We start from the raw sequence: 26,283 nt of genomic DNA on the forward strand, positions 1-26,283 counted from the left end.
TGTTCGTTAAAAAGTCCGAAGATTTCCTTTCATTAGCTTATCGGCAAGGAATGTTTCCACCAGAAGCAGGGAAAACCATTGGGCGTGAAGTCAATAAAAATACCGCACGCTGATTGGCTGATTTCGTCAAACACTTGTCACGATTTAAAAATAACTCGAAAATTACGTAATGCGTTTTGGTGCTCTCCCAGCGCGGGAATCTGAGAATCTTGAAAAGCGTGTGGCGTTCTCGCGAAGTTTGTTCAAGAATCTTGCTTTTTTCAAGTGGTTTGGAGATTATTATGGTGAAACCAAGCATTGGAGTTGGTTGATAACAAATCTTCTCTCGCGCTGGTGAAGTTAAGCCCCATCCGGCGTAATTGTTACACCTTACCAATGCTCTATGTTGGAATTTACACAACATGCCTACAGCCTTCGAACACGGATCTTATTTTTAGTGTTTCTTGCATTCTTCGTGTCCACGGGTAAAACACCGCTTGTTCTAGTCACGATTATTTCGAGATGATTCGGAATTTGGGTTCTGTGTTTAGTACAAAAATCCCGCCATTGATTTTTACCATTTCCTTGTTTTTATTTTCAATCCGGCAGGACTCACCGATACTCATTCGAACGCGTGCACGGACGAGCAATCGACCAGAAACAGGAAGTTATTCAATTTCCGAAAGTTTGGCAACGCTTCTGGGCTGGAACAGTGTGTGGATTTCTGTTGCAGAGATGACATATGCGAGCTGGCAATTTTTTCGCGCGGATTTCACTGTTATGGTGTGTCGTGCGACGAACCAGAACTTTGTCATAAAATATTGGATCGCTTGTTGATGGAAGATGAAAGGCAACTGGTACGGAGTACGAGAAATGCAGGTGAAGTATTTAGGAGGAAATCGCAGAGTTTGATCAAGCAAAATGGTAAACTTCAGTTTAATGATAGATTTAAACGAAACTATCATAATTGTTCTCGAAGTTGCCACATTATCTACAACTATTAATATAAAGCAAAGCTTGGACTAAACTGTTAAGAACTCTTATATCCAGGTAAGCATTGGATGAACACGTTTGATCGTTCACACGCCCCCAGTTCAAACGTCTTCATTCGACATTTTGCACGTAAGAAAACTATTCGATCGTGCAGCCTGGCCTGTTCATTCCAAACGGACACTGGAAACAGCCTTAGGCGAAAATTAAACTGCGGTTAGATATATCGTTCATGACCAAGTTTGGAGCCCCCCCTGAAGAAATTTCGTTTAATGTTTATGTAGATTTATTTTTCTTCCTTTAAACTTACTAGCCTTTAAACTTAGTAAACGTTCCTACAAACTATAATAAGCAGGGTGTATGTTCTTGCGCTGATCTAACTTCCCGGGGTGGAAAGGGCGGTATGATCTTATTTGAGAGGTGTTCCCTGTCCTTGAATAACGAATTCCAAACTAACCAAGATAATCTCAATGCAGGATATATTTATTTTTCCGTTTTCTTAAAACAAAAAATAAAACATGTGATGTGGTCTTTACAAGTTTATCTAAGCGTAGTTCTTAAACATGCAATGATTACTTATTATCTTTAAAAACGAAGGATGCCAAAATATTGGCCAATTGCAAGAAAGTATTAGCCTTGTCAATTTCGGAAAGAGAAGGATTCCAACAGTTCTCCTTAAGAAGACGAACTAGGTCTACCGAGGTTCTCTTCTTAAACAAGCCATGTGAAAAAATATTGCTTACAAAAACGCCTGTCTGGTGAATTGCTTGCTTTACTGCATCGGTCCAAAGCCTGACCTGACCAACCACTAAATTCTGTGAGCCATCGTTTCGAAATTATGATCAGAAAAGTCTGTTTAAGAAGAGAAAAATAACAAAGAAGTCATTGGAAAATAGATTCCTGGATTTCCAGTTAGATAATCATCAATTATAAGCCTAATGAATTCAGTTATTGCAAACTTGATTATTTTAAGTCCTTCAGTTACGTTATAGTTAGCCTCTTTAAAGGATGTGAAAACTTTCATCGAGGAAGTAATGTCTCCGGCTTCTAATAGAAACCTTATCGAATACAAAAGCACACATTCTTAAAATCATTTTTTCATAATCGTTCAGTTTTACCCAAAACATTGTTATCGAAGGAAGAATAAAAGATGTTTTTATTCACCGTTTGTTTTTGAAAATACACTTGAGCGTTTTGTTCCCTGTTCCATGTAACTCGGCGAAGTGTAAAATTTTACTGTGAATTAAATAGCGTCACATGTTTGCAAGGTCTAGAGTGGTTTCTACAGGTGGCGGCATAGAATACCTTACAAATCCCCCTGCAGGAGTTTTCCTAACCTAATCAAGCGTTCACAAAAAAGTCATAATTGTGTTGTAAGTTCCTGCTTCTCGCGACATTTGAACAAATTTTAAACCACTGGGAAAATTATACCTAGCTGAAAATGAGTGTACCGTAACTTATTCTCTGAAGATGTGTTGTAAGGTTTCAGCAGGTAAATTAAGCCACTTAGTTTGTTATTGTTTTGAAGTGGGTAAAATTAATAAGCTGGCGTTTCTCGATTTAATCAGCTGACTTTTTAAGTTTTCGTCTATCATCAAAGTCGACTCATCAATTTTCCTCATTCTTTGTGAGGTAGCTGCTTTGACAATGTATTGATTTTGTAAGGATAAGGTTTCTTCATTTTAAACATAAGTGTGACAGGCCCGTAAACAAGAAATATACCCTCACGCAAATTGATTTTGGAAAAACTTTAAGTTTTGTCCCTGATCACTTTCACGTTTTCAACAATCTAACTTGTTAGGCAGTATTCTCAACGTCTTAACCTTGAATTACTTGAACCAAAATGCCGGCCAGTGAGAGAAACAAATGACTAATGACTATCATTCTTACTTTTAGGAATAAAAGATTTTATCAGGCACACTTCACAAGTGGCCAACCCAAGATGTCCGCAGAGATTTGTGCCCAGTTTTCACGTCCTTCTACTTGGTACCAGTTCTCCGCACGAGTTTCGAAAACTGCGTCAGCATTCAGACGTAGGTTCAGGCCAGTGTGGTGCACAGTGTTGTAAATCACGTGGCTGTTTGTTATCTTTTATCGAAGATGAGGAGTGTTATGGCGTTACCGGAGGTAAAGCTAAAACTAACAGTACAAAGGCGATACAGGAATCCAGTATTGGTCTTCAAGTTGCCATAATTGATCGAAATAAAGGTTAGTAAAATAAAAGTTACGAAAGGCAGACTTATTAAGTGTCTTCTGTGGCGAAAAGTAAAGCTTCGACTATTCATTTTTGTTTCACAAAATTAAATCTTATCGTGTGTCAAAGCATATGACCCAAAATGAAGAACTTCAAGAAAGGAAATGCCTTGATTACTATCTGATATTAGGAGCTATTATCTTTAGTTAGCTTTCTTACTTATATACTTGTGTGTCTTGAACGTGCGTACTACAACCCATTTGGCTAGTGCCGCTTCCAAATCAAAAGAAATTCACCCTACCTCAAATGACAAAAACCAACAACAAAAAGATGATTATAAAAAAATTCTAATAAGTAAATAAGGTTGCTGACTGCATTGCATTTAAGTTTCATTGTCAGCTCATTAGGTGGAATTTCTAATTTTCCTTTTGTTCTGAATGAAATAATGGTTTTAATTAGTTACCTGGCAATTTGTTAGCACTCGTGCATCATGTACATGAGCACTCTGAATTGAAAACGTCTTTTTCAGGTTTTGCAAGATGACCGCTAATCATTTGTTTTCTTTTAGAGGTGTCCAGAAGCTTGGATGAAGACGAAGACCCGGATGACCTGGGTTCCGATGACAGCGACGTCAAACAGGAGGTCGCTACTCAAACGCAAGCGAAGCCACAACATCCTTCGCCCAAGGCCGAAGTAAAAGTGCAGACCACTCTAACCAACAAAATGTCATCAACCACAAATTCACCCAAAACCGTGACAAAAACAAATGGCAGCAAAGTTTCCAAGGAGCGTTATTTTCAGATTGCTCCGACGAAAGGATCTTTTCAATACCCACAGCATTTCATTACCAAATTGCACGCAGTGCATTCATCAGTTGGAGAAAACAAAATCCATTCAAAACTTTCAACTAAAAAGAGGATTATGAGACCAGATATAAAACTATTGCCACCTGCTAAAGGCTACTCGAGTCACAGAACTCAGAGAAGAAATATGAATCCGAAATCAAATCTCAAACTTGCGGAGGGAAACTTGAGCTCTGCGGCCAAGCCGATTAAAAGGGCGAACCCTTCTAAGATCAAACCCACAGCAAAGGTCACACCGGCAACAAAAGGTGGAAAAACCGCTGAAGCAAGACGTGGAGCCCAAAGCATTAGCACTGAGGGATACTCTAAGATAAAACATGATGTTAAACATCTTGAACAAACCAAAAAGACAGTTACTGTTAAAAAAGCCAGCAGGGCTAATTCTGGAGCAATGAAAACTGGCAAAGAGAATCAAGGAAATACTTTCAAAAGCTCCGTTGAAAAGTCTAATTGGTATATTCCACGGCTTACGGAAGGCTTTAGCGACGGTTCAACCAGTGGAGATGAAGAGTGGAGTGGAGGAAATGACAATTTGGGTAGAGGAAATAGAGGTTTCAGTGGGGAAGACCTAGATTTGAGTGGAAATGATAAATACTTGAGTATAGAACATAACGATTTCAGTGGAGAAAATAGTGATTTAAGTGGGGAAGACGATTTGAGTGGAGAAGATATAGATTTTTCCGGAAAATATCACGATTTCAGTGGAGAAAATAGAGATCTAAGATTTGACGATAAAGATTCGAGTAAAAACGATAAATATTTGATGGAAAATAATGACGTTTTGAGTGGAGACGCCAAAGATTTCCAAGAGGACAATGATGTAAAAAAGATAACTCATCGTGCAATGCAGGAAAAAACCTACGTAGGAGAAGACAAAGAAGGGCAAACGAGAAGAAAAATTGATCTTGTTAAAGATTTGGATGAGCTTGGATCGGATGAGGAGGACAGTGACCAAAGCAACAAAGAACAAAGTAAACTGGCCTCAAGAAAAGTTTCAAATTTACCACGAATAAAACACGTGACATCCGGCATATTAAACACGAAAAAGAACAGCAAAATGGACGGTTATGGACAAAGGAAATCTGAGCGAGTAAATGTTCATCAAAAACAGCAGCAAGACAAAGAAACAAAACAGGATTCAAATGTTTCAACTAGAAGGATGAGCAGACCATTACGAGGCAAAAAAAGATTAAAGAATGGCGCTAATGTTGAAACACGGCCCCGTCAGTCTGGTTTGGTAAAGCATAGTGTTATTGTTAGCTCTTTAGGAGCAACACGTTTAAAAGATAATCTGAACGATCAAAATGGAAAAGGTCAAAAAGTAACCCACGATGTTAAAGCAAATGGCAATAGCCTTACTTCAGAACACTCGACAAAGAAAAGTACTGAAAGTAATAAACAGCTTAAAAGCAGAAAGGAAGGGAAGATAAAAACTCGACAAGACCATCAGCGACAAAGAATGATCAAGTCAACGGTAACTGCGACAAAATTCGCCAAGTTGAGTGGCCTCAAAACTGCATCTGGCCGGAGTATTAAACCAAAGGACAAGAACAGAGACACAAAAACTAGCCAGTCGCTCTCCGGTAGAACACAGAGCGGAATGAATAAACAAGGCCAAATTATTACAAAATACAAACAGGTCACAAATAGCACAAAATACAAAATACGAGGGGCATCGTCATTGAGAAAGACATTCAAAGTCATATCCTCTACGCGTGGAAGTAAAACTTCACTGAACGCGCTCGGAACAGCACACAACAATACGACAGTGTCATCCCAAAAAAGAAAAATGGAAACTTTGAAAGATGCAGTAAGAAGCCAAAAGCATTTAAAATTCAAGGATGATGAGTCATCGAAATCAGAATCCAGTCCAGGAAATTCGAATGCTAAAGGTGATAACTCAAAAACGAAACACAGGAAATCCTTGGAATCTGAAAAATTTCAGGAAAGACAAATAAGACGTGACGATCGGAAACTTACCATGTCAGGAAGTTATAGAACAATTAGTCAAAAAGAAGGAGAACGTAAGTTTACAAATTTAAACTCCACATTGGAGGACACCGGGAATCTTATGCATTATGCACATAGAAAAGTATCTCCTAAACATAAACCATCAGTGAATCGTCATGTTCAGCGTTATTTGCCCACTAAGAAGAGGGCGACGTTCGTTAAAACTACCTCTCTTTCCAAAGAAAGTCATAGGAATTACAAGACCAATCGTTCTGAGACAGTGCAAGCAAAAAGGCCTCATTTCCATCCGATGGTTCGTGTCTCACAAAAAGAGCACAAGTCTCCACATGTAAAACCGACTACTTCCAAGCATCCAACAACTGCAACTTTGAAAAAGAGATCACACGATAAATTGGTAGGCCATAAATCATTGGTAACAACACCAAGGACCCATTCTCATCACACTCTAGCTGTCCTGTCGACTGACAAGCCAGATGATGTATCTTCTAACGAAAACGTTTCCTTGGTATCTCATCCAACCTTTTCATTCAGTCCTCAGTTGATCAATAAGGAAACAAATTCCTCAGTGCGGATTCATACTTCTTCGAACAATGCATTACTTTCTCTAAAACAACGCAGTAACACAAACACTTCAGACACAAAAGCAAGCCTCCTAGCTCATTTTCATCAGGCAGACAGCAGCGGGAGTGATGGCATCGAGTTTTCCGTAAAATCTCACGGAAAACACCACAGACGTAAGGGGAAACACGAAGAAGCCATTGATGTAGAAGATCTTGGAGACGCTGATTTTGATATAATGATTTCAAACGATATTCCTCACAAAGACTTGCCTAAAAAAGGAAAGGGTAAAAAACGAGACCAGAAGCACACAAAGAAAGGTGAAGGGAAACAACGTGACACAAAGGATGATGTTAGTGGAAAGAAAAGGAAGAAAGGCAACTCGCATGAGAAAGATGAGGAGGACGACATTGACAAATCAGACACGAGTTCTGCTAAGAGCCATTCCTCTCACAAACACAAAGATAAAAGTGAAGAAATAAAGAAAAGCACCACCAACAAGCATCATTATCATCATCACTACCATCGCGAAGATGATGCTGACAAAGACCAAGATGAACAGAGAGGGGATGAAAAGGAATCACATCAACACCATCGCAAACACGACAAATCCACAAATTCCGAACAGAAAGACAGCGAGAGAAAGAATCGCCACCATAACACGCACAAGAAACACTCAAATCCTGTCAAGAAAGTCGAGAACGATGATGGTGACGACAATAGCAACATTGTAGAAGGTATCCATGCAAAACATCACCACAAGAAGGTAAAAACAGACGATAGTCGAGAGGACGATTCGGAGAATGAACGAGAGAAGGAACACCGCCACCATCACAAGCATAAAAAGCATTATGATGATAATCATTGGGAGGGGAAGATCATTCCTGGGAAAGTGAAGCTTACTTATGAGGAGGACAGTGGCAAGAAACGACATCACAAGCATTATGCTCGAGGAGATGATGAAAACTCAGAGAGGAAGAAGGAACACCATGGGAGGAAACACACTTTGAAAGAACATGAAACCCACAGCGATAGCGACGAGGAAAGGAAAATTAAAAAACACCACAGACATTCCGAGGAAAAGACATCTCATACCAATGAGCATGAAGAAGATGATTATGGAAAGAACGAAGAGCACAAAGAATATAGAGAAGACGATGAAGACAGACATCAGTCCGAAGATCGGCATAAGGACGAAGAAAAAGAACGTGCAGAAAAAAGGACTGATGTTAACTACGAGGTGGTTAAAAAGGATCGACATGGGTTGGTTCACAAAGAAACAAATGATGATGACGATAGTGAATCTTCAAAAAGAAAACATGATAATAATGATGATGATGATGATGATGATGATGATGATAGTGATGAAAAACAAAACAGTGAGAATGACAGTGATGAAGACAAAGCCAGCGCAGACGGCGATAATGGCAGCAGTGAAAATTTGTCACATAATCGAGTAGTTTTAGGTGAGGATTCTGAAAGTGACGATGACGATGAAGACAAGCATGCAGAGGAAAGTCGTAAAAGTCATAACAGGCACGGGCACGGAAAAGAACATGGCGACAATGAGAGAGAAGATGCAGGGTACGATACAGAGGATCACGACAGTACTAGCCATGAAGAAGATAACAAACCTGCTTTTCACAACAGGCATAAACAGGAAAGACATTGGGAATCAAAACACAAACATTTCGTGTCCCATGAACAATCTAATACTGATGATGACAATGATGATGACCAAAATAATTTCAAAAACAGTAGGAGGAATTTCAGAAAATCGTTTATATATCACAGGAAAAGGAAGAAACAAAGGAGATTTAGACAACATAATGAAAACGAGAGGGGTAGGGAAGAGGAATTTAACAAAGATAATCAAGACGAGGAATTTCATGTTCATAAGAAACATCCGGACAACATTTCTAAACATCGTCATTATCATCACAGACCTCGCGATGGAAATGATAATGAGAACACGGAAACGTATGACGACCGTTATGAACCAAAAGAAACACACGGCGAGGACTCCTTTAGACATGACGAAAGAGGTTATGAAAGCAACCACGAACACAACGAAGAAAAAATGCGTGACTATGAGAGACAACGAGAGGAATCAGAAAAGTTCCAGAAGCCAAATGTTGAATTTGAGGAACACAATGACAAACGCTTTCATCACGAAAAAGAGCGTCACCACGGTGGTTACATTTCTCGTGAGAGGGATCACGATGAACGGAAATTTAAGGAAGATCTACACGACAGGAATTTTCCAGACTTTCCTCATCGACACGAGCAAGATGCTTACAAAGATAGATTTAGAGAAGGTGAGAGGCCAGCTGATGATGATGAAGATCACCGTGCATACTATATCGAGGGCCGCAAATATGAGCCCAGGCATAGGAAAAAGGGAGATCGGAAGCATCGCCACTTTCACGCGGTCGAAGAGCAGGACTTTGAAGGAACTGGAGGTTCATTTGATTCATCAGCGCGGATGCACGGCGAAAATTCAGAGGATGATCATTATTATGGTGGCGAAGGCAACCAGGAATACCACAGAAAGAAGCACCGCAAGCATAAGCATCGTAAACACAGGCAAAGCTATGAATACTGGGCTTACAGAGAACAAAATCCATACTACTACAGTTACAACTACCACAAGTCTCGACCTCGATATGGATATTATAAACCGCAGCCCACTGTTCGTCCTCCCCCTAGGTGGCATAAATACCACTATGGAGGTTACGGCAGATGGAAGCCAAAGCCTACTAGCTTCTACCCAAATAAGGAACATTGGGATAGGAAACCATCTTGGAGATCATTTGAGGAGAATAAGCCAACAGACGGATACCAGTGGCACACGTTTTACAGTGACCGTGGTGGCACAAATCAACCCAAACCCACTCCTTACCCTATGGCACCTTCTCATGCCTGGCTTCCCACAAATCCAAGATGGCAACAACCCGATCAATCACAGCGAGGATTTGGAGGTGGCACTTGGTCTCCTGGCCACGGTCAGGCTCCAGAAAAACAATACAAAGACTGGAGTAAACAAGGGCCATCAGCCCCATTAAATCAGGGTGCAGGCAATTACCGGCCTCAGCAAAATTCGGCTGGATTGCAGCCGTCGAGAAGTCTCGGCTCTTCCATGCCAGCCCGCCAGCAACAACCACAAGGCGTACAACCAAAGTACGTTCTTCCTACTCAATCCAATACAAATGGGGTAGTTAGCCAGACAAGGTTTCGTCCTACGGTCCGCAGGCAATATCAAGCCCCACTGCCTTCGCAAGTCTCAAGCCCCACAAATATCAGCCAAATTAAGAGTATTATGGATAAGTTGAACACGCCGCCTTCGGCTGTAGGTGATCTGCAGGCTGGCGGTGCTCCAACTGTCAATCCAGTTCCAGCACAGAACAATGCTAATAACAAAAGTGGACTCCTTAGGATGAACTTAACGTCCGATGATCAACTACAAAATAGGAATCGTCTGAATGGATTTTTTAATGAAGAAAATGGAGGAAAGAAGAAATCGGAAATCATAAGGCCAACGAATGTCAGTCATGGTCTACAAGCTGCAGGAAATTCATCTTCATCAGGTAAAAATTAGATGTACTTTTGGTTTGCTTTATAAAGTTTCTAGATTCCTTAAAAATAGTCGATCAAGTACAGATAAAAATAGCTGGGTAGAACCTGTAATGGGACAGGGAAGGAATAGGTGGTTATTTTAATCAGGATTTTACGTCTGTTTCGTGGTCGAGGTGTTTGAACTGAGGGAGTTAGTAAGGAATTACTAAGTTCACAACATGGCGCTAATTTGGTGTATCGTGTTTACGATGACCTTGCACTTTCATCTGTTTGAATGTTTATTATCAAAGCATTAGCCGGTCATGACTTTCTCGCACACACGATAAATACTTGTGATTAACTGGGCAAAATATCAAAGAATGGGAAATCAAATTTTCTACACAATGACCACACCTTCACCTCAGTTAGAGGGCAGTGTTTTCTCAGTGTACTATTTTATTTGTATGTTTGTTTGTTTCGCTTTGTATCTCAACTCCTCCACATATTCGAGTTAATGAACATTCATATTGGAGGAAGATTTTCATTAAAAGAATATGTACTTTTATGTATTTCAAGTTGCATGCATTTTTGTTCCACGCTCTTCCTTTGGCCATGTCTTATTAGTGATATGCTGTGATCACTTTCATTCCTTCTCATGCAGCAAACACTTCACACCACGTCCAACAAAATCCACCCAGTATCACCAGCACGCCAGCTAAACCTCTGCACTCCACCCAAGTAGCAAATAAGACAACTGTAAGAAACACCACCCCTACACAGACAACAAGCAGCCACACCAGCAAGCCGACTGAACCTGCGCAGAACAGCTCCACAACAGCCACGCCCACACATACGACTACCGTTGAGCAGACCCCTCCAGGACCGAACTTTGGAGACGTCTCTCAATCCGATGATTCTTCAGGTATAGAAGTGAAATAGTCAGAGTTATATCTTATAATAGTTAGCTAAAAGTAAAACCGTAGCTTGTTTAACATTTGTTTGGTATGAAATTCTTAACCATGATAATGACAGGCCATTCATTTCTCCTTAATAATTCAAACATGAAGGTAACGCGAGAATTAGTGAACTGATGAAAATAAATAACTCAAGCTAGGAATTCTCCTAAAATGTGCATTAGATGTAAACGCACATGAGTATGGAGAAATCCTATTTGCCATAGAATTACTAGATACCAAGGTTATTCACATAAAGATAATTCGAAATTGATTGATGTCAGACCATCTTTTTTAAAAAATCTACAATTCTCAAACAAAAACACGTTCTGCATTCACTCATCAGAAACAGGAAAGAAGCATCGCAAGCACCGAGCACCTGTCTGCATCGCAGGAAAAACCACAGATGACGTCACTCTGCTGCGAGGAAAAAGAGCAGGAAACTTCACCAACATTGGTGACGTGGGCGACTTCGAGATGTGTATCAAACGGTGCTGCCAGCACCAGAAATGCGACCTGGCGTTCAAATCCGCAGAAACTTGCTTTCTTGTCAATTGTTTCAGTAAAGAATCGTGCCAGACCTCCCCCTCTCTTGACGACATATTTAGTCCGCGGATGTGCTTTGTGACAAGGCATTTGAAAGACGACGAGAAAGGTAACCAAGCGTTACATTAATAAGGTTTCAACATATTTCACGGATTGACATCATTGTTGACTTATTTGTTTTCAAGACACTCCAGGTCAAGACAGAGATGATGAATGGAACGACAAAGTCTCCCCTTCAGGTAATATAAAGACAGAAATAAGAAATAACCACCACCTACATATAAAAAAATAAAAGTCATTCTTCCCAAAAACTAAAAGCTGGAACGGGCTTAATGGATAGGCGAACGAGAATTCCACATTCTGCATGTTAACCCTAATTTTAAATGGCCATTTTTCCACTTATCTGACAAAACTTTGAACGAACATGTTTCAACCTGTCATTTTCTCATGCAGGAATTCGTGAAGTTTGTGACGTCGAAAAAGCACTTGGTTTATTGTGGAAGAAAACGATCGCAGGACGATACTCTGCTCATCCGTGCCCTCGTGGTGCTAAAGGTGAGTGAGATACCGCTGACCTAGGTCTAAAGATGATCACTGCGGTCCCACTGCAATCACAATGAAGTAATTTATCAAAAACAAAAATGCCAAAAATGCAGAACAGGACACGCTTGTTTGTTTGTTACCTTTACAATTTAACGATAAGTTTGATATACAGCGATCAATCAATAAGTATAAATCACAAATTTTAAAGGTATCTGGATTTATAAAAACATCCTTCGCTAATGGTTTCGACATAACTGGATCAACTGAATATAACGGTAATAAACAACTAGCTTTTTATAGTATACTCAGTGTAATCACCTCCCATCTTAACCAATCAGGTTTTGTCAAGCGACGCTGCGAAGCTGACTCAAGATGGCTGCCACCGGATTTTAGTGAATGTATTTCCAAAGATTATCAAACACTCTTCGACAAGGTGAAGCAACGTTCAGAAAAAAATCGGTTTGTACCACTCAGAGAGATATTAGTGCGCTCGTCTCCGGATTGAGCAGTCCAAGTTCGAGCCCTGGAAAGGGACATTGCATTGTGTTTTTGGGCAGGACCTCTCTCCACCCAGTGCTTAATGCTGGGGGTAACTCTGCGATGGACTAGCATCCCATCCAGGGGGGAGTAGAAATACTCCTAGTCGCTTCATGCTACAGAATCTGCGATGAGCTCCGACCTGAAGGACCACTTGGCTCTTACGCAGACTTTACTTTTTACCACTCACAGATAGACAATGACTTTCACAGCAAACACCTATCAACGGGCAAAGAATTTGAACCCAAATTGTTTCTTGCACATTGTTACACGTCTCTGACCGATTACAATGGAAAGAAAACTAGTCAAATTAGCTATTCCAGGAAAATAGACTTCGTATCAAATAACCCATAGTTTGAAGTCACTTGACTATTCCCATTTGTTACAATCTAGTTTGGATCACTATAGTTGTTTCGTCACGTGAGGAGTTGAGTGACGACAGGCGCACGTTTAGATCAATTTAGCGATCTCTAAGGATTTTAACCTTTATGTCAACTAAAATAACTCCAGTCATGTTGAATTTAAGGTGCTCAGTTACGCGGTATTTTGAGTTATTTTGACCGCGTACAAATCCACCATTAAATTGAAGTAAACCTGAAAATAGTACTTTACTTAGAGAGAAAAACACCAAAGAGATAAGAATAAACCCTAAAAGAACAAGGATGGTTAAGGATAGAGAAGAGTATAACGGATTACAGACGACGAACTTGAAAAAATAGGCTACACTTTTGAAGATGGGCAGAACGCAACGTAGCTCCTTTAAAAATAAATAATCATGGCATCATTTTCTTCCATCCACAGTCGAAAAAGCTTGCCACTGGAGCCGATCCCAGCCCTCTCATCCGGGAACTCTCACAACTGACAACTCAGAACATTGACAACTCATTGATCTTTGGAGGGGACCTAGATCGAGCTACAGACATCATGGCGGCCATAGTTCAACATAACGGACAAACAGAGCTTCTGGACATGACCAGAGAAGATGTAGAGGTACACAAGGACAGTGTAAAGCTCTTGGCTTTAATTATATCATGATTGAATCGGGGGGGGGGGGGGTGTTCCCTTCTATGGGCTATATAGGTATGTGTTGCCCCAAAGGGTATGGTGGTCAGAAATAGGGTATCGATTTTGGCCATTTTAGTCTCAAATAGGGTATAGCCTTTTCACTGTAGTCTTGAATTGTTAGAAGCTACTTTTTTATCATCATCGATAAGACCATGAACGACAGCCCTTCACAATGCCTTGAACATCGTACTGAACTAGGGAACTAATTATAGGGAAGGTCTAAAAGAGGCCATTGAGTCAGGTCTTAAATATACAGGGTATTGAATTTTTGGTCAGGTCACAAATAGGTGGGGAAAATCGCAGAATTTGGTCTTAAAATAGGGTAAGGGTTCTGGGAAGCGAGCCACACACCCCCACCCAAATTTTCTGGGAGTACCCCCCCGGCATTGAACACTATCTGATTATTACAAAGTGCGCCAGAGTGGAACTAAGGTGCAACACGTAAATGAGGAAGAATTATCACTCCTTAGTAACAGAGATTATAAAGTTAGTTTCTGCCTGTCTCCATATGTACAAAACGAAGACTTTCGAAAAAAGAAAAAGCAGGTTGCCTCATTTCAATTAATTTTAATATTGCGTTTGTTTTTTAAACAGAATTTTGTACGAGCGAGCAGCAATCTTTTGGACATGACCAATCAACAAGAGTGGTCCAACATTCAAAAGGTAAAACAGAAACGAACGAACGTTCGAATTTCTTCGTGAACAACTGCTTTCTATTTCTCACTTTTCTTTAAATTTTCTTTTCTTTGACTTTTCTCGCGGATAAAATAGGTAGGGTTAAAATTAAGACTTTAACATCCCAGGCAAATTGTTTAAATAAAAAACGTAAATCCCCCAAAATAATCAAAGAAATTGTGTAAAAACGGAAAAGATAATTCTGATACCGATCTTGTCAATTTTTCAGAATAAACCGGGAACAGCAGACGTCCTTCGTTCAATGGAGATGTTCGCGCTTCAAGCTGCTATGCGCCTTCCTCGTGAGGACATGGCGGAACCGCTCATTACCAACAATATAAGTGAGTCTTTTTTTGTTGTTGTTTTATTATTATTATAATTTTTTTTGCTGCCACTAATAAACGGAACTTGATTGAAATGATCACTTCGTCTCGTAGTCATTAAGATGGACCGGAAGTCTCCTGGAGATGGCGGTTTGACCTTCCCAGACTTTTCCAACTCAAAGATAAGCCGTTGGGACGCGAGACATGACGTCATTGCGCTGCCATCGTCCGTCTTTGACCGAGGTATGTAAACAAAATACGACTTATGAAGCTGCAATTGGGTTTGCGAACGTTGAAAAAGTTGACCTAAATTTTACGTGCTCTAATTCGGTGGTAATTGGTCTTGGGTTGCGAAGGAGGACTTTTTAACGTAAAATTTGGAGTGTTTACCTTTGCGGATGGCAGGTTATTCTTAAAATTTTAGAGTATATTTGATTTGTTGATATCTTTACAGGAGAAGTTAGCACGGCCAGCATCAGCTTCAAAAGTTTACCATATTTACTCCCGGATTCAAATGTGAGGTGAGCCGACATCACATCAAAATAAATTGATTATTGGCTTCAGATATGGTTTAAGAACTGTCTTGTTTTACATTTTAATTTAATATACTCCGCAACTTTTTTCCACAGTACCGGTCTGGGACCAAATTCCAAAGTGATATCCACGGTGTTACACCCCCACCCTCAGGAAAAGATTACCCCACCCGTGACAGTAGTCCTGAGTCATATCAAGGTGAGTACCATACTAAGTCAATCTGTTTGAATTGGAATAAATGATGATTTAGTATGGTCAGTATGGGGCTACTATATTTCATAGGTGTTGTACACATTTTTCAATCAACTAGGGCACAAACAATGCCTATATAACCCGTCTCTTTTTTCTATTTTCTTCTCACAGCGAAGAAGAGGAAATCCCAAATGCGTTTTTTGGGACTATACATTAAAGTAAGTAGCAACGGTTCATCTGTTGACCCTTGCGCCATTTTTTTACAATGGGCAAAAATGACACCTTACTTGAATGGCTTTTCAACAGATAAAGTATATTAGAGAAAATGACAGAACACTTACAACGCGTCTTAGGGATTAATCAACCCCCTCCCTCAAATATAGAACTTACCATCTCTAATGCGACTCTGTTGTATCGTTTTCTTAACCAGTCCCCATAGAGGAGGTGCGTGGTCATCACGTGGTTGTTGGTTAGCTTTTAGTAACCACTCCCACTCGATCTGTCAATGCAGTCATCTGTCAAACTTTGCAGTTCTGATGGATCTTTCATCTGACGAGGTAAGAGGTTCAAAGCTTAACTTTACAATCATTATGAAAGTTCTTGGGAATATTCCATCTGTGAGACCTGAGATCATAGCACTGTGTTTTTTGTTTTGTAAACCAGGGATTAAATGTGTAGGACAGTCATGATGGAACAAATTATTAAGTTATTAGTATATTAGGTAATCGTGCAATAAGGGATTTAGGGAGCGTTCGTTTGGGATGATTTGGATCAGAACCAGTGACCCAAGATCACTCAGATCATGATGCATCAAAGGAACTGATGAATCTGTGAATAGAGTGATCGTGGATCCCTGATCCAGATCCAGATTACCCCAAAGGAACGCATTCTTACACTACGAAAATTATCTCAATATTTGAAAAGAATTTTTAAATATCACGAGTAGTGTAAATCCTTAATTGCTTTCATACGATTACTCATTTATAATATGACTGAGTAACTTAAGAAAGCGCGCGCGTTAATGTGCACTGCAGTGTAAATTGAAAATCAACTTTGAATTGGCCTGCTCTCAGCCAATCACAATAAAGTAATTTTCTTAGTCATAAAAGTTATTACTTTAAAATTATTATTAATAGTTAATTTGCCTTTAAACATCCTAATTTGTCTGATGTATTTCAGTAATAAATCAGCTGCCAATGTTCCCTTTCTGTTTGCAGGTTTCACAGAAAGAGCAGAAGAGGGAACGGACCATGGCCCTGATGTGGATTGGGATCCCTGTGCTGATCGTAGGAGTGATTGGTGGCCTGTATATGTCATTCAGTTGGTAAGATTGCCAAGCGACTAAGGTGTGACAGAAAGTTACTTTGATACACATTTCCATTCCCAGATACTCAGCTTAATCATCACAGTGTATTATACCACGGTTATTTTCTTAGTTATTTTCATTTGTTTCCCCTTGTATCTCGTTATCTCCTGCTTCCACTTTACTTGAATTTGAGAAATTTGGCATCCACGCATACCTACATGTATGTTTTGCCCTTTTACGAATCACAGGAATCGAAAATCAGGAATGCCAAGCACCGTAACAAGGCCTTCCGCAGCACGTAAGTGCCCCTTTCTACAGATATTTTATCGTTTTTTTAATAACAAATTATATAGTTTGGGTTTCTTCAAATTAAACCTTCCTATTTAGGACTGTTTTCATTTGTAAAGTTCTAGCTATAGAAAATACTTTTAAAGCGCAAATTGCATAATTTCAATACCAGATTGGCCATTTGAAATGATACCAAAATATTTTCTTTGTTCTGTTTGAGCTTAATTTTCATATGCCTAAAATTATTTTACATATGCCTAAAACGTTTGAAGCGTCTATTTCGTATCATGATCAGGGAAGGTTCGGACTGAATCAATATTTGATCTCAAGTAAACGTTTAACCACATCATTCATTACATTACGATAATGTTGCGCCGGTTGTGTCAGCCTTATGGAAACAAGATCATGGTGGAAAATTGAGGAAACTATGGCATCGGAGCGGAAAACGAAATGTTAAACCAATCAACTCAGAAAATAAAAAAAGAAACGTAATAAATTTCTCTAAGCCTTGGGTTGTATTCATGTCTCTTTTATATTTATTTTTCAGTAAACGAAAAAACTGGTTTGCTCGGACAGAGAGTGGTGACAAGTCAGATCCGTGAGGAATTCCCAGCCTCGCCAACACGTGACCTCTACCGCGCACTGTCTCCTGGGTATTCACCAACTGGTGATCTTGAATGGCAGGACGAGTTTGATTTTGAGATGGAGTATGGTGACCAGGGATTTAAGCAGATGCTTCTTCCTAAGTTACAGATGCTGCAGAAACAACTGATCAACGAATTTTATGATGGCGACAACATGGAGACGAAAAAAAGGAAGATACTAGAGAGCAAGGTGGGAAAATCAATTTAAATTAATGGAAAGAATTACCAAGAGATGTAGTGGAAGCTGACACCTTTCAGCAGTTTAAATCTAAGCTCAAATTGCGGTTAAATATTTAATTCTAATTGAAGATCTTAATTATAATTTTGATTTTAACATGCTTTGAGGGGAGTTTTCACATCGGGACAACCTCTTAACTTCCCTTCCTAGATGCGTCTTTCTTTATCTTTTTTCTTTTTTGTTTCTTATTTTAAGTTTGTAATTATAAATCTAGTTTGCATCTTGAATAAATAAAGTATGTAAATTGTTTAGAAATCAAAACAATTGGAATTATTGGGAAAATTGATTAATAACTCTCGGGCTAAAAGTCGTCTGCTTTTTAAGTGTTGTTGACTGAATTCTTTCTTATTTCATGACCAGTTGAAGCAAAAGTCACAGATTACCGCCCAAAGCCCAGTTCAGAGCGATGCAGTTGAATCAGTCCACAGGCAAGCGGTTAGTATACTTATATCTCAATAATTATTACTTTCAGGTGTTTTCTTGTAAGACTGTTAATGTCTAGTTGTATCTTTCTATAACGTATTTCCAAATACTTTAGATCTTTAGATCGTTAAATCATTTTATCAGAGCTACCAAGATGCCACTTACAAGAACGTATACTTTAAATTTATAACTTAACATTAGGCTCCGAATCCCGCGTTCAGAAATGGAAAGTTGTAAAGAGCATATAGCATTGAGTTCCCTCATAATGCCAATTTGATGTAAATGCTTACAATTATTCACCATTTAGGTAATCATGAGTCATGTTGCTTTGTACACAGATCCAGCATAAGCCACAGATCCCAGTCCAAAGTCCAATCCAGTCCGATGTAGTTGAGTCATTTCACAAACAAACGGTAACAATCACGGTGAAATTTCAGATATTTCCTCCCTTAAGTTCGTGAACAAAATGATCCAAGACTCATAAAGTCAGCACAGTATTGTAATTGTTTGAGTCGTTGACCATTCGATCAGTCTAACCGATACTCATACCACAAGTCAATTGTCCTTTTAGGCTACCCCGTTGGAAATTGATCTTACGATAGCCAAAATTACACTCCCCAACCACTCCTCTCAGGTGGCTAATTTGTCATTCCGATGACCACAAGCTCTTTCGCTAATCGTCGGAAAAACGACCTCGGTATTTCTAGTAACAAAAGGGTTATTGTTTTAGGTTTTATCACCAAAATGGGGCCACTACAGTAGACCATTTCTTGTTACGGATTCAGCTGATAGTGAATCCTCAGTTAAAAAACCTTTGGTTAGAATTTTCAAACGCCATATGTATAGCTCATTTTAGTTTTGGTCCATTATACTTCAATCTAATCCTTCTAATCGATCTACATGCTAACACTGTGCCAACAGATCCAAGCAAATCCACAGACCACGGCCGACAGTCCTGTTCAGTGTGAAACAGATCGAACTGTAAATAGACAAACGGTAAGATTTTCTGTATTTGAGGCCCAGTTTACACTACGCGGGAGGAATTTGAAAACGGAGGTTTCACTCTGAAAAGGCACCAAATCGTGCTATTCAGAATTGATACTGTTGTAGCTCTATCAGAAACTGAATCGCTTATGGTAATGAACAAGTAATGTAAACAAGGATTATTTTCAGTTGTTCACATATTTTTTAATTGGCTTTATGCCATTATTTGGACGTTTTACTATTTTGAACAGACCATTACAGATCAACTAATATAACCTCTCTAACCGTTTCTCACACAGAACCAAGCAAAGTCACAGACAACGCCTGAGAGACCACTAAAATCACAAACACTTAGAATAGCACGTAGACAAACGGTAAGGATTTTCCAAAACATTTAGCTTACTGGTGTTTTTCCTTATACAAATTTACTATAATCTTATACATTCATTTGCACTAAAGCTCATCTTATTACATGGCTAGCTTAGTGAGCGAGCAAGATGAACCGAATCCTCCACTGTGATTAGCTACCCGAGCGGGCAAGATGGCGCTATCTTGCCCACTCGGGATTACCCGCCGTGTCTCGCAAGAAAATAGTTTTTCCATATAAATCTTTTAGTGACCAAGCTTGTTCGGTCGAGATGGCTGGATATTGGCCTCGTTCTTTTTTGTGTTTTTATGGACCTATAATTATGTAAATTATACTGTTGAATTAACCCATGTTTAGTTGATAACAATATTAATTAACCATACAAATTCCTTCATAACTGCACTACAGCAAAGTAAACGGGTGAAAAGTTTAAAGAAAACCACTAAAATAATCAGTTTGATTTGTAGAAGACTTCTTCAGGCAGAAAACTTAGAGTGAGGTTCGCGGATGAAAAGCCTCCTGGACGAAATCTCACGGATGAAGATAAAGAGCGCTTTAAACGGCTTCAAAGAATGGAGAGAAGGTATAGTTGAGAGGACTTTTCTGAAAGAAATACGCTCTTCGACATTTGAGCCCGTGGGGGGGGGGGGGGGGACTCCCATATAAAAAGGACAGGGGTGCTCGTCGTATCAGTGTTGGGGTTCATGAAGATTATTTTTTCTTATTCGTACTTTTCTTATTTTGCAGAGTGTTTTTTCAGCATCTTAGTAGATGGACAGCCAACAGCCACCTTAATTTATCAGATTAGCCTTTTATAACGAATATTTGTAAATACATTTATAAATATATTAGTTCTTGATATATAAGAAGCATTGAGATGACTGGAGACATACTACATATCGAAAGTCATTTCGTAAATTGTGAAAGTCACGCCAGAACCAGATTTTCACAATACGCACTTTTTAATGGATTAAGATTTTACCTTGTCTCCAACTCTTACTAGTTATAGGGGAATTGGGGAAATTAAATCTCATTTAATCCAATAGCGAAATAACAAGTTCTTTATTTATTTATTCCGCAAGTCCCTGGAACAATGTCATAATTTAAACAACCATAAAATACCTCACCTCTGAAAGCGTCTTTAGATATTGATATTTTAATTGTAAAAAACGTAATTTGTTTCAATTGTAAATAATGTAATTTAACATCCGGCCAGTAATACTAGCATCAAACACGATAGCCAGCATTTCACAGCTCACAACATCAAGTCTGGATATGGCTCACATAATTACATCGCGCAAGTACACTGCATGCTGTTAGGAACATTTTGTAAAATTAGATGGACGCTTTCATTTCAAGCAATTTAAGGTCCACATTACGCCGAAGAAATTTGAAAGCGCAGCAATCACCGGTCATTTTGGATTTGTGTCTGAAGAAAACTTGGTCAGGGAAATCGCAAGACTATCGTGACGCCATCGTTTTCAAAAAGCTCCGTTTTAAAAATGTTTTCTGTCCACACTAAAACGCAAAGCCGGCGTTTTCAAATCACTCCTATTTGAAGAGAGTTTTCGAAAAGCTCCGTTTTCGTGACGAATTAGAGTGCACGGTAGGCCTAACCGTAGAAATGAAGCTGCATTTTCACATTTCTCCCGCGTAGTGTTGACGGGGCCTCAGGTAATTTTAAACCATACAACACTGATCAGCTTAAAGCACCGGTGAACGAAAGCCATAAAGCCAGCAGCCTGGTTTTAGAAAGAAAATGATAAAATAGATATTACAAACCCAAATGCGACACAAAACAGTAGAGGTCACATTAGCACAGTGCGTCACCTCTTTTTCATCTTGTTTATATTATATATCTGACTCAACAGCCAATTGGCTATATGTTGTAAATATCAATATCGAGCATTTTATTATCTCGATATGACTGACAGGGTTTTACTTTGCGAGCATTTCCTTTCATTTTATTGGAGGACAGCCTTAACAAGAAAATAATGTTCTTATCTAAAAGAAAAGTACCTGTGCTGATTATAAGGAAAAACTATCGCTTGCGAAATTACCAACAGTTTGATCTATAATTTGTAAGTACAAGTCGTTTTATACTTTTGTTATATAAAAATTGTGTAAGGCGCAAATAACCCATTTATTAAACCAATCATAACACGTTACAACTTGCCTCATGTATTTTTATAATGGCTTGCTTGGGGAAGTATTTTTCATCCCATACAGTCAGTATAAATGTAAAAATTTTGGCTGTTTTGAAGTTATTGAAAGTAAAAATTGCTTTTGTTGATTTTCTCCAAATTGAAGCGGCTTTTGTGAAAACCAACTACATCACGTTCAGTTATTTATGATATCAATGGGAAAAATATGAGGGAACATTATTCCCCTGTGGTCGACGGTTGCTTGATATTTATCCGGGCATTTGATCTTAAAAGGTTTCATCTAGCATGTAACCGAAAGTTATTACTATATGCAGTTCCTTGTGGTTCTCTTTATTATGCCTTACAAGGTGGTTCTCACAAGCAAATTTGTAAACGAGGCTTCAGTTTGTCCCAGTTCAACCGAAAGCCATATAACGGCACTTTCTTGTGGCAAAAAACAACACAGCTGTCACATTGTTCAAGACACCTGGTTCCAGTGGTGGTAACATTTTATTCTGTAGATGAAAGCCTAGTGTGTCGCCATGCAAATGAAGCTTAAATAATTTTAATTAGGTACTATTGATAATGCAACTTACACGACGAGGTTTCAACGGCAAACAATGAAAAATCACGGTTACTTTCAAGCCGACCTTGAAGATTTTATTCCGATGTTTGTCTTGCAGGACAATAGTGTGCATTTAAAGAAGATTTCCAGTCCATTCTGCGCAGTCTCAGCACCCTAATGTTTATAAGCATTATAAATCTCACTCGATGGAATGCGAATCGATGTTATTCGTTATGAACCACATACCTTATTTTGAGGCCTTCTCAAATTCTTTTTCCCACAGCTTCATTGATTTTTACACCTGCGAAGTTGTTTCATCAAGTGATACAAGAAAGAAAGAAAGAAAGAAAGAAAGAAGGAAAGAAAGAAAAAAAGAAAGAAAGAAAGAAAGAAGGAAAGAAAGAAGGAAAGAAAGAAAGCAAGAAAGCAAAAAAGCAAGAAAGCAAGAAAGCAAGAAAGTAAGAAAGCAAGAAAGCAAGAAAGCAAGAAAGCAAGAAAGCAAGAAAGCAAGAAAGCAAGAAAGCAAGAAAGCAAGAAAGAAAGAAGGAAAGAAAGAAAGAAAGAAAGAAAGAAAGAAAGAAAGAAAGAAAGAAAGAAAGAACGAAGTATAAAGTTTCGACCGCTTCGCATCCTTAATGGTGGTTGTTTTGAAACTTTGAATTTACTTCATGTAAGTAACTGCAAAATGTTTACATTTTCTGATGTCTTACATGGAAGAAAACAAAAAACGCAAACAAACTCTCGAGAGTGCGCAATACGGACTGGAAATCATCTTTAATAGTGCGCATAGTTTTTTTTCCCGACGTAATTACCCTTATTATAAGCAAACGTTGTCTGAAATCTGTACATTTAAAACGTTAGGCCTGAATCCATAGGAAACTGAGTCAAAGCCGGACCCATTAAATCAATCTCCCAAGTTTCATGTAATTTATCAATAGGAGGGACAATGCCTAATCACATTTCCATTCACCAAGAAAAGGATGAAAAGATAGCTAGGCAAAGCACAGAAGTGTAATTTCCTAAGAAAATTTATAATTGTAGAAGATATTGTAATTAGATTTGACCATTGCCACGTGAACATAATTCAACCAATGAGTGCGCGCGTCAGATTCAACTAAACTCCAGGCCCCGGTTGTTCGAAGGCTGGATAACGCTATCCACCGGATAAATCGCTATTCAGTGGATAAGCGTTAACAAAACAAACAACGCTATCCACCGGATAGTGATTTATCCGGTGAAAAGCGTTATCCACCTTTCGAACAACCCGGACCAGCTATATATAGCAATTGAAAATGATCCTGTCACTGATGGGTATAGATTTTCTGTTAACTTCTCCACACCTTTCTGTCTGGAGACGTTATGGTATTGTAAGGAGAGTTTTGATGATCACCAGAAGGATCGATAATTTAGTAGTATCTGTCGTTGTGTACTATTTAGGTGACGGTTTTAAAACACGCGACCTTTTGTTTGCTTTAGGTCTTCCCCTATATATGTGGTTAACAATGACAGACACCACAGTTTGGCATTGAAAATAAAAGCAATTTTACCATAATTATGCCCCGGTCACACTACGCCAGAGGAAACGGAAGTCTAACTCTGAAAACGCATCAAATGTGCCATCGTTTTCGAAAAACTCCGTTTTCGAAATGTTTTCTGTCCACCAGAAAGCGAAGAGCCGGTGTTTTCAAATTCGTCCAGTTCGAAGAGCGTTTTCAAAAAGCTCCGTTTCCGAGACGGATCAGTGTAGACGGCAGGCCTAACCTAGAAATATAGCACCCTTTTCAAATTTCTCCGACGTTTCTGTGGACGTTGCCTAAGATCGCAAAGTTTACAATCTGTCGGGCTTGTCGTATCTTCGTAAAAGTGATTACTTTACTTGCTATTGTTTTGAACGTCAGATTTTTTTTTTCTAGTTTTCATCCTTCATGTTGAGGACACATGAACAGATCCGTGGAAAGTGTTGTGTATAAAAATAAAAACAAAAAATGAAAAACAAAATCGAAATTTTAATACATATCCTAAAAGCTGTAGCACTAATTTCTTCAGTTTTGAACATCAACTAGCTACAAGTTGAAAATTTTTCTTTTTGCATGTCTTTGAGATGCAAAATGCCTGGTGTTAGAATATTAAAAGAAATATGTGTTATTTTTGAGTAATGCGTAAAAAGTTGACGAGCGTTGATCACAGTTGATCGTAATTTAAAGGTAAGACCAAAACACATCAAATCCTTCACAAAAACAATACGACGATCACTCTTAAATTTAAATGGTTCCAATATTTATGATGATTTTCAAACATTATTTCCAAATCACAAACATTCAACCTTTGGCTCCCCAGTCAGCGAATATAAATTTCACTAATTACCGCTCAAGGAAAATGGTGCATTCCTTAATTTACTTCATCAGGCCAAAATATTAATTTGTTTTGGATTTATCTCAGTCTTCTCACGTTGCTACACATTTGATTTGCTAGGCTGTGTCATTCGGCAGAAACCCATTTATAGCAATTTTCAGTAATTTATAGTAATTTTTCCTTCCGTATCACTTATCTTCATTATAGACCGAACATCTTTGGTTGATATTGTTTAATTTTCCTGACGCTAGCACTCAGTCTCGTAGTCTGGAAAATTAATTGTTGTCAGTTGGAAGTCTAGAAATTCATTATTTTGGGGGTATTCAAAAGACATTTTAAACATGCCCCCTTGGCAGTAAGTCCTCAAACAACAGTGGCACGACTTTGCTCGGATAAACCAACCCAGCCTCATAACATAAGCTCAGGTTTGTACTTCTGGTGCATATCGCAACGTCGTTAAATGTTAATATACCTTATCGTACCTTTTTGTAGTCTTCGGTGGCACATACAAGTCGACTTTGTTCGAATTTTCGGGCCAAAATACGCTTGGTGAGATCAAATGAACCTGACAAGTCGTACGAAAAAAGGCTCGACTAGGTATTTACAGTACCCAATTCGGCCATAAATCTGACCATATCACGTCAATGACTTGGCTTTGCAGAATATCAGGACAGTAGAACTGGTTCTGATTGGCAAACTGGATCCAAGATTTAGCTAGATTTGGGTTCGGTGAAGTAATATAATCCACTCGAAATAGTGTTTCGTTAAATTTACAAACACAGAGTAGAAAGTTAAAAGTACGACAAAAACTGGATAATTTTTCACTTACTTCAAGGTTGCCAATGTTTTCTTCACATATTGTTTCTTTGGAAATCCTTTTTGTTCGAAGAAGCCTGCATATTTTTAATAACACGAGCGATCAGCACGTCGTTTTAAAGTTATAATTAAGCTGTGTGCTTTCTATGAGACAGTCATCGTTAAAAATGACGTTGACGGCAAATGGCTAACGTTCGTAATTAACGGCAAAAATTAATTGTACACTAAAGCAAGAACATTAATATTTCTTGTGAATATATCTTATTTGCGCTGGATTGATTTAAGTGTTTGAAGGAAAGAAAACAATTAACCGTTTGCCATCTGTTGGAAACTTAATTTGCAATTTCCTTTGTCACCGCTTAATTCCGTTTGAGAATCTAGACCAGCACTTGATGAGAGAAAGGAATCCATTCACAGAAAACAAAGATATGTCACAAAAAATTACGACTACTTACAGGGTCAACACCCAACCCCTCCCCTAAAAAGACAACACAGAACTATCAACTGTTACCTTGATTCATTCCGACAATTTGAACTTTATCACAACATCTTTCAACTACATTGAGAATTCATTCATAGTCTGTGGCACTTAAAAAGAACTTTCTAAAATGTGAGAGGCGTCAAATTGCTGTACTTCTAATTTACCTTCTTTAGACAGGGCGTAATTAATAGTCATTG

At 38.8% G+C, this 26,283-nt stretch overlaps 1 protein-coding gene across 1 annotated transcript; it reads left to right on the forward strand.

The window, feature by feature from the left end:
* Nucleotides 1-21,887, forward strand: LOC145469569 (uncharacterized). The gene is made up of 26 exons (XM_081453320.1): nt 1-464; nt 589-858; nt 2,866-3,177; nt 3,732-10,142; nt 10,772-11,032; nt 11,410-11,718; nt 11,795-11,848; nt 12,063-12,164; nt 12,491-12,585; nt 13,491-13,679; nt 14,349-14,417; nt 14,659-14,770; nt 14,867-14,995; nt 15,207-15,273; nt 15,382-15,484; nt 15,650-15,696; nt 15,909-16,035; nt 16,696-16,802; nt 17,033-17,082; nt 17,620-17,906; nt 18,315-18,389; nt 18,716-18,790; nt 19,299-19,373; nt 19,661-19,735; nt 20,196-20,311; nt 20,476-21,887. Exons 1-26 carry the CDS (start codon nt 383-385, stop codon nt 20,534-20,536), a joined length of 9,660 nt encoding a protein of 3,219 aa, XP_081309446.1. The 5' UTR covers nt 1-382; the 3' UTR covers nt 20,537-21,887.
* Nucleotides 21,888-26,283: the final 4,396 nt, after the last annotated feature.

The sequence above is a fragment of the Orbicella franksi genome, chromosome 15 (assembly GCF_964199315.1).
Source record: "Orbicella franksi chromosome 15, jaOrbFran1.1, whole genome shotgun sequence".
Lineage (NCBI taxonomy): Eukaryota > Metazoa > Cnidaria > Anthozoa > Scleractinia > Merulinidae > Orbicella > Orbicella franksi.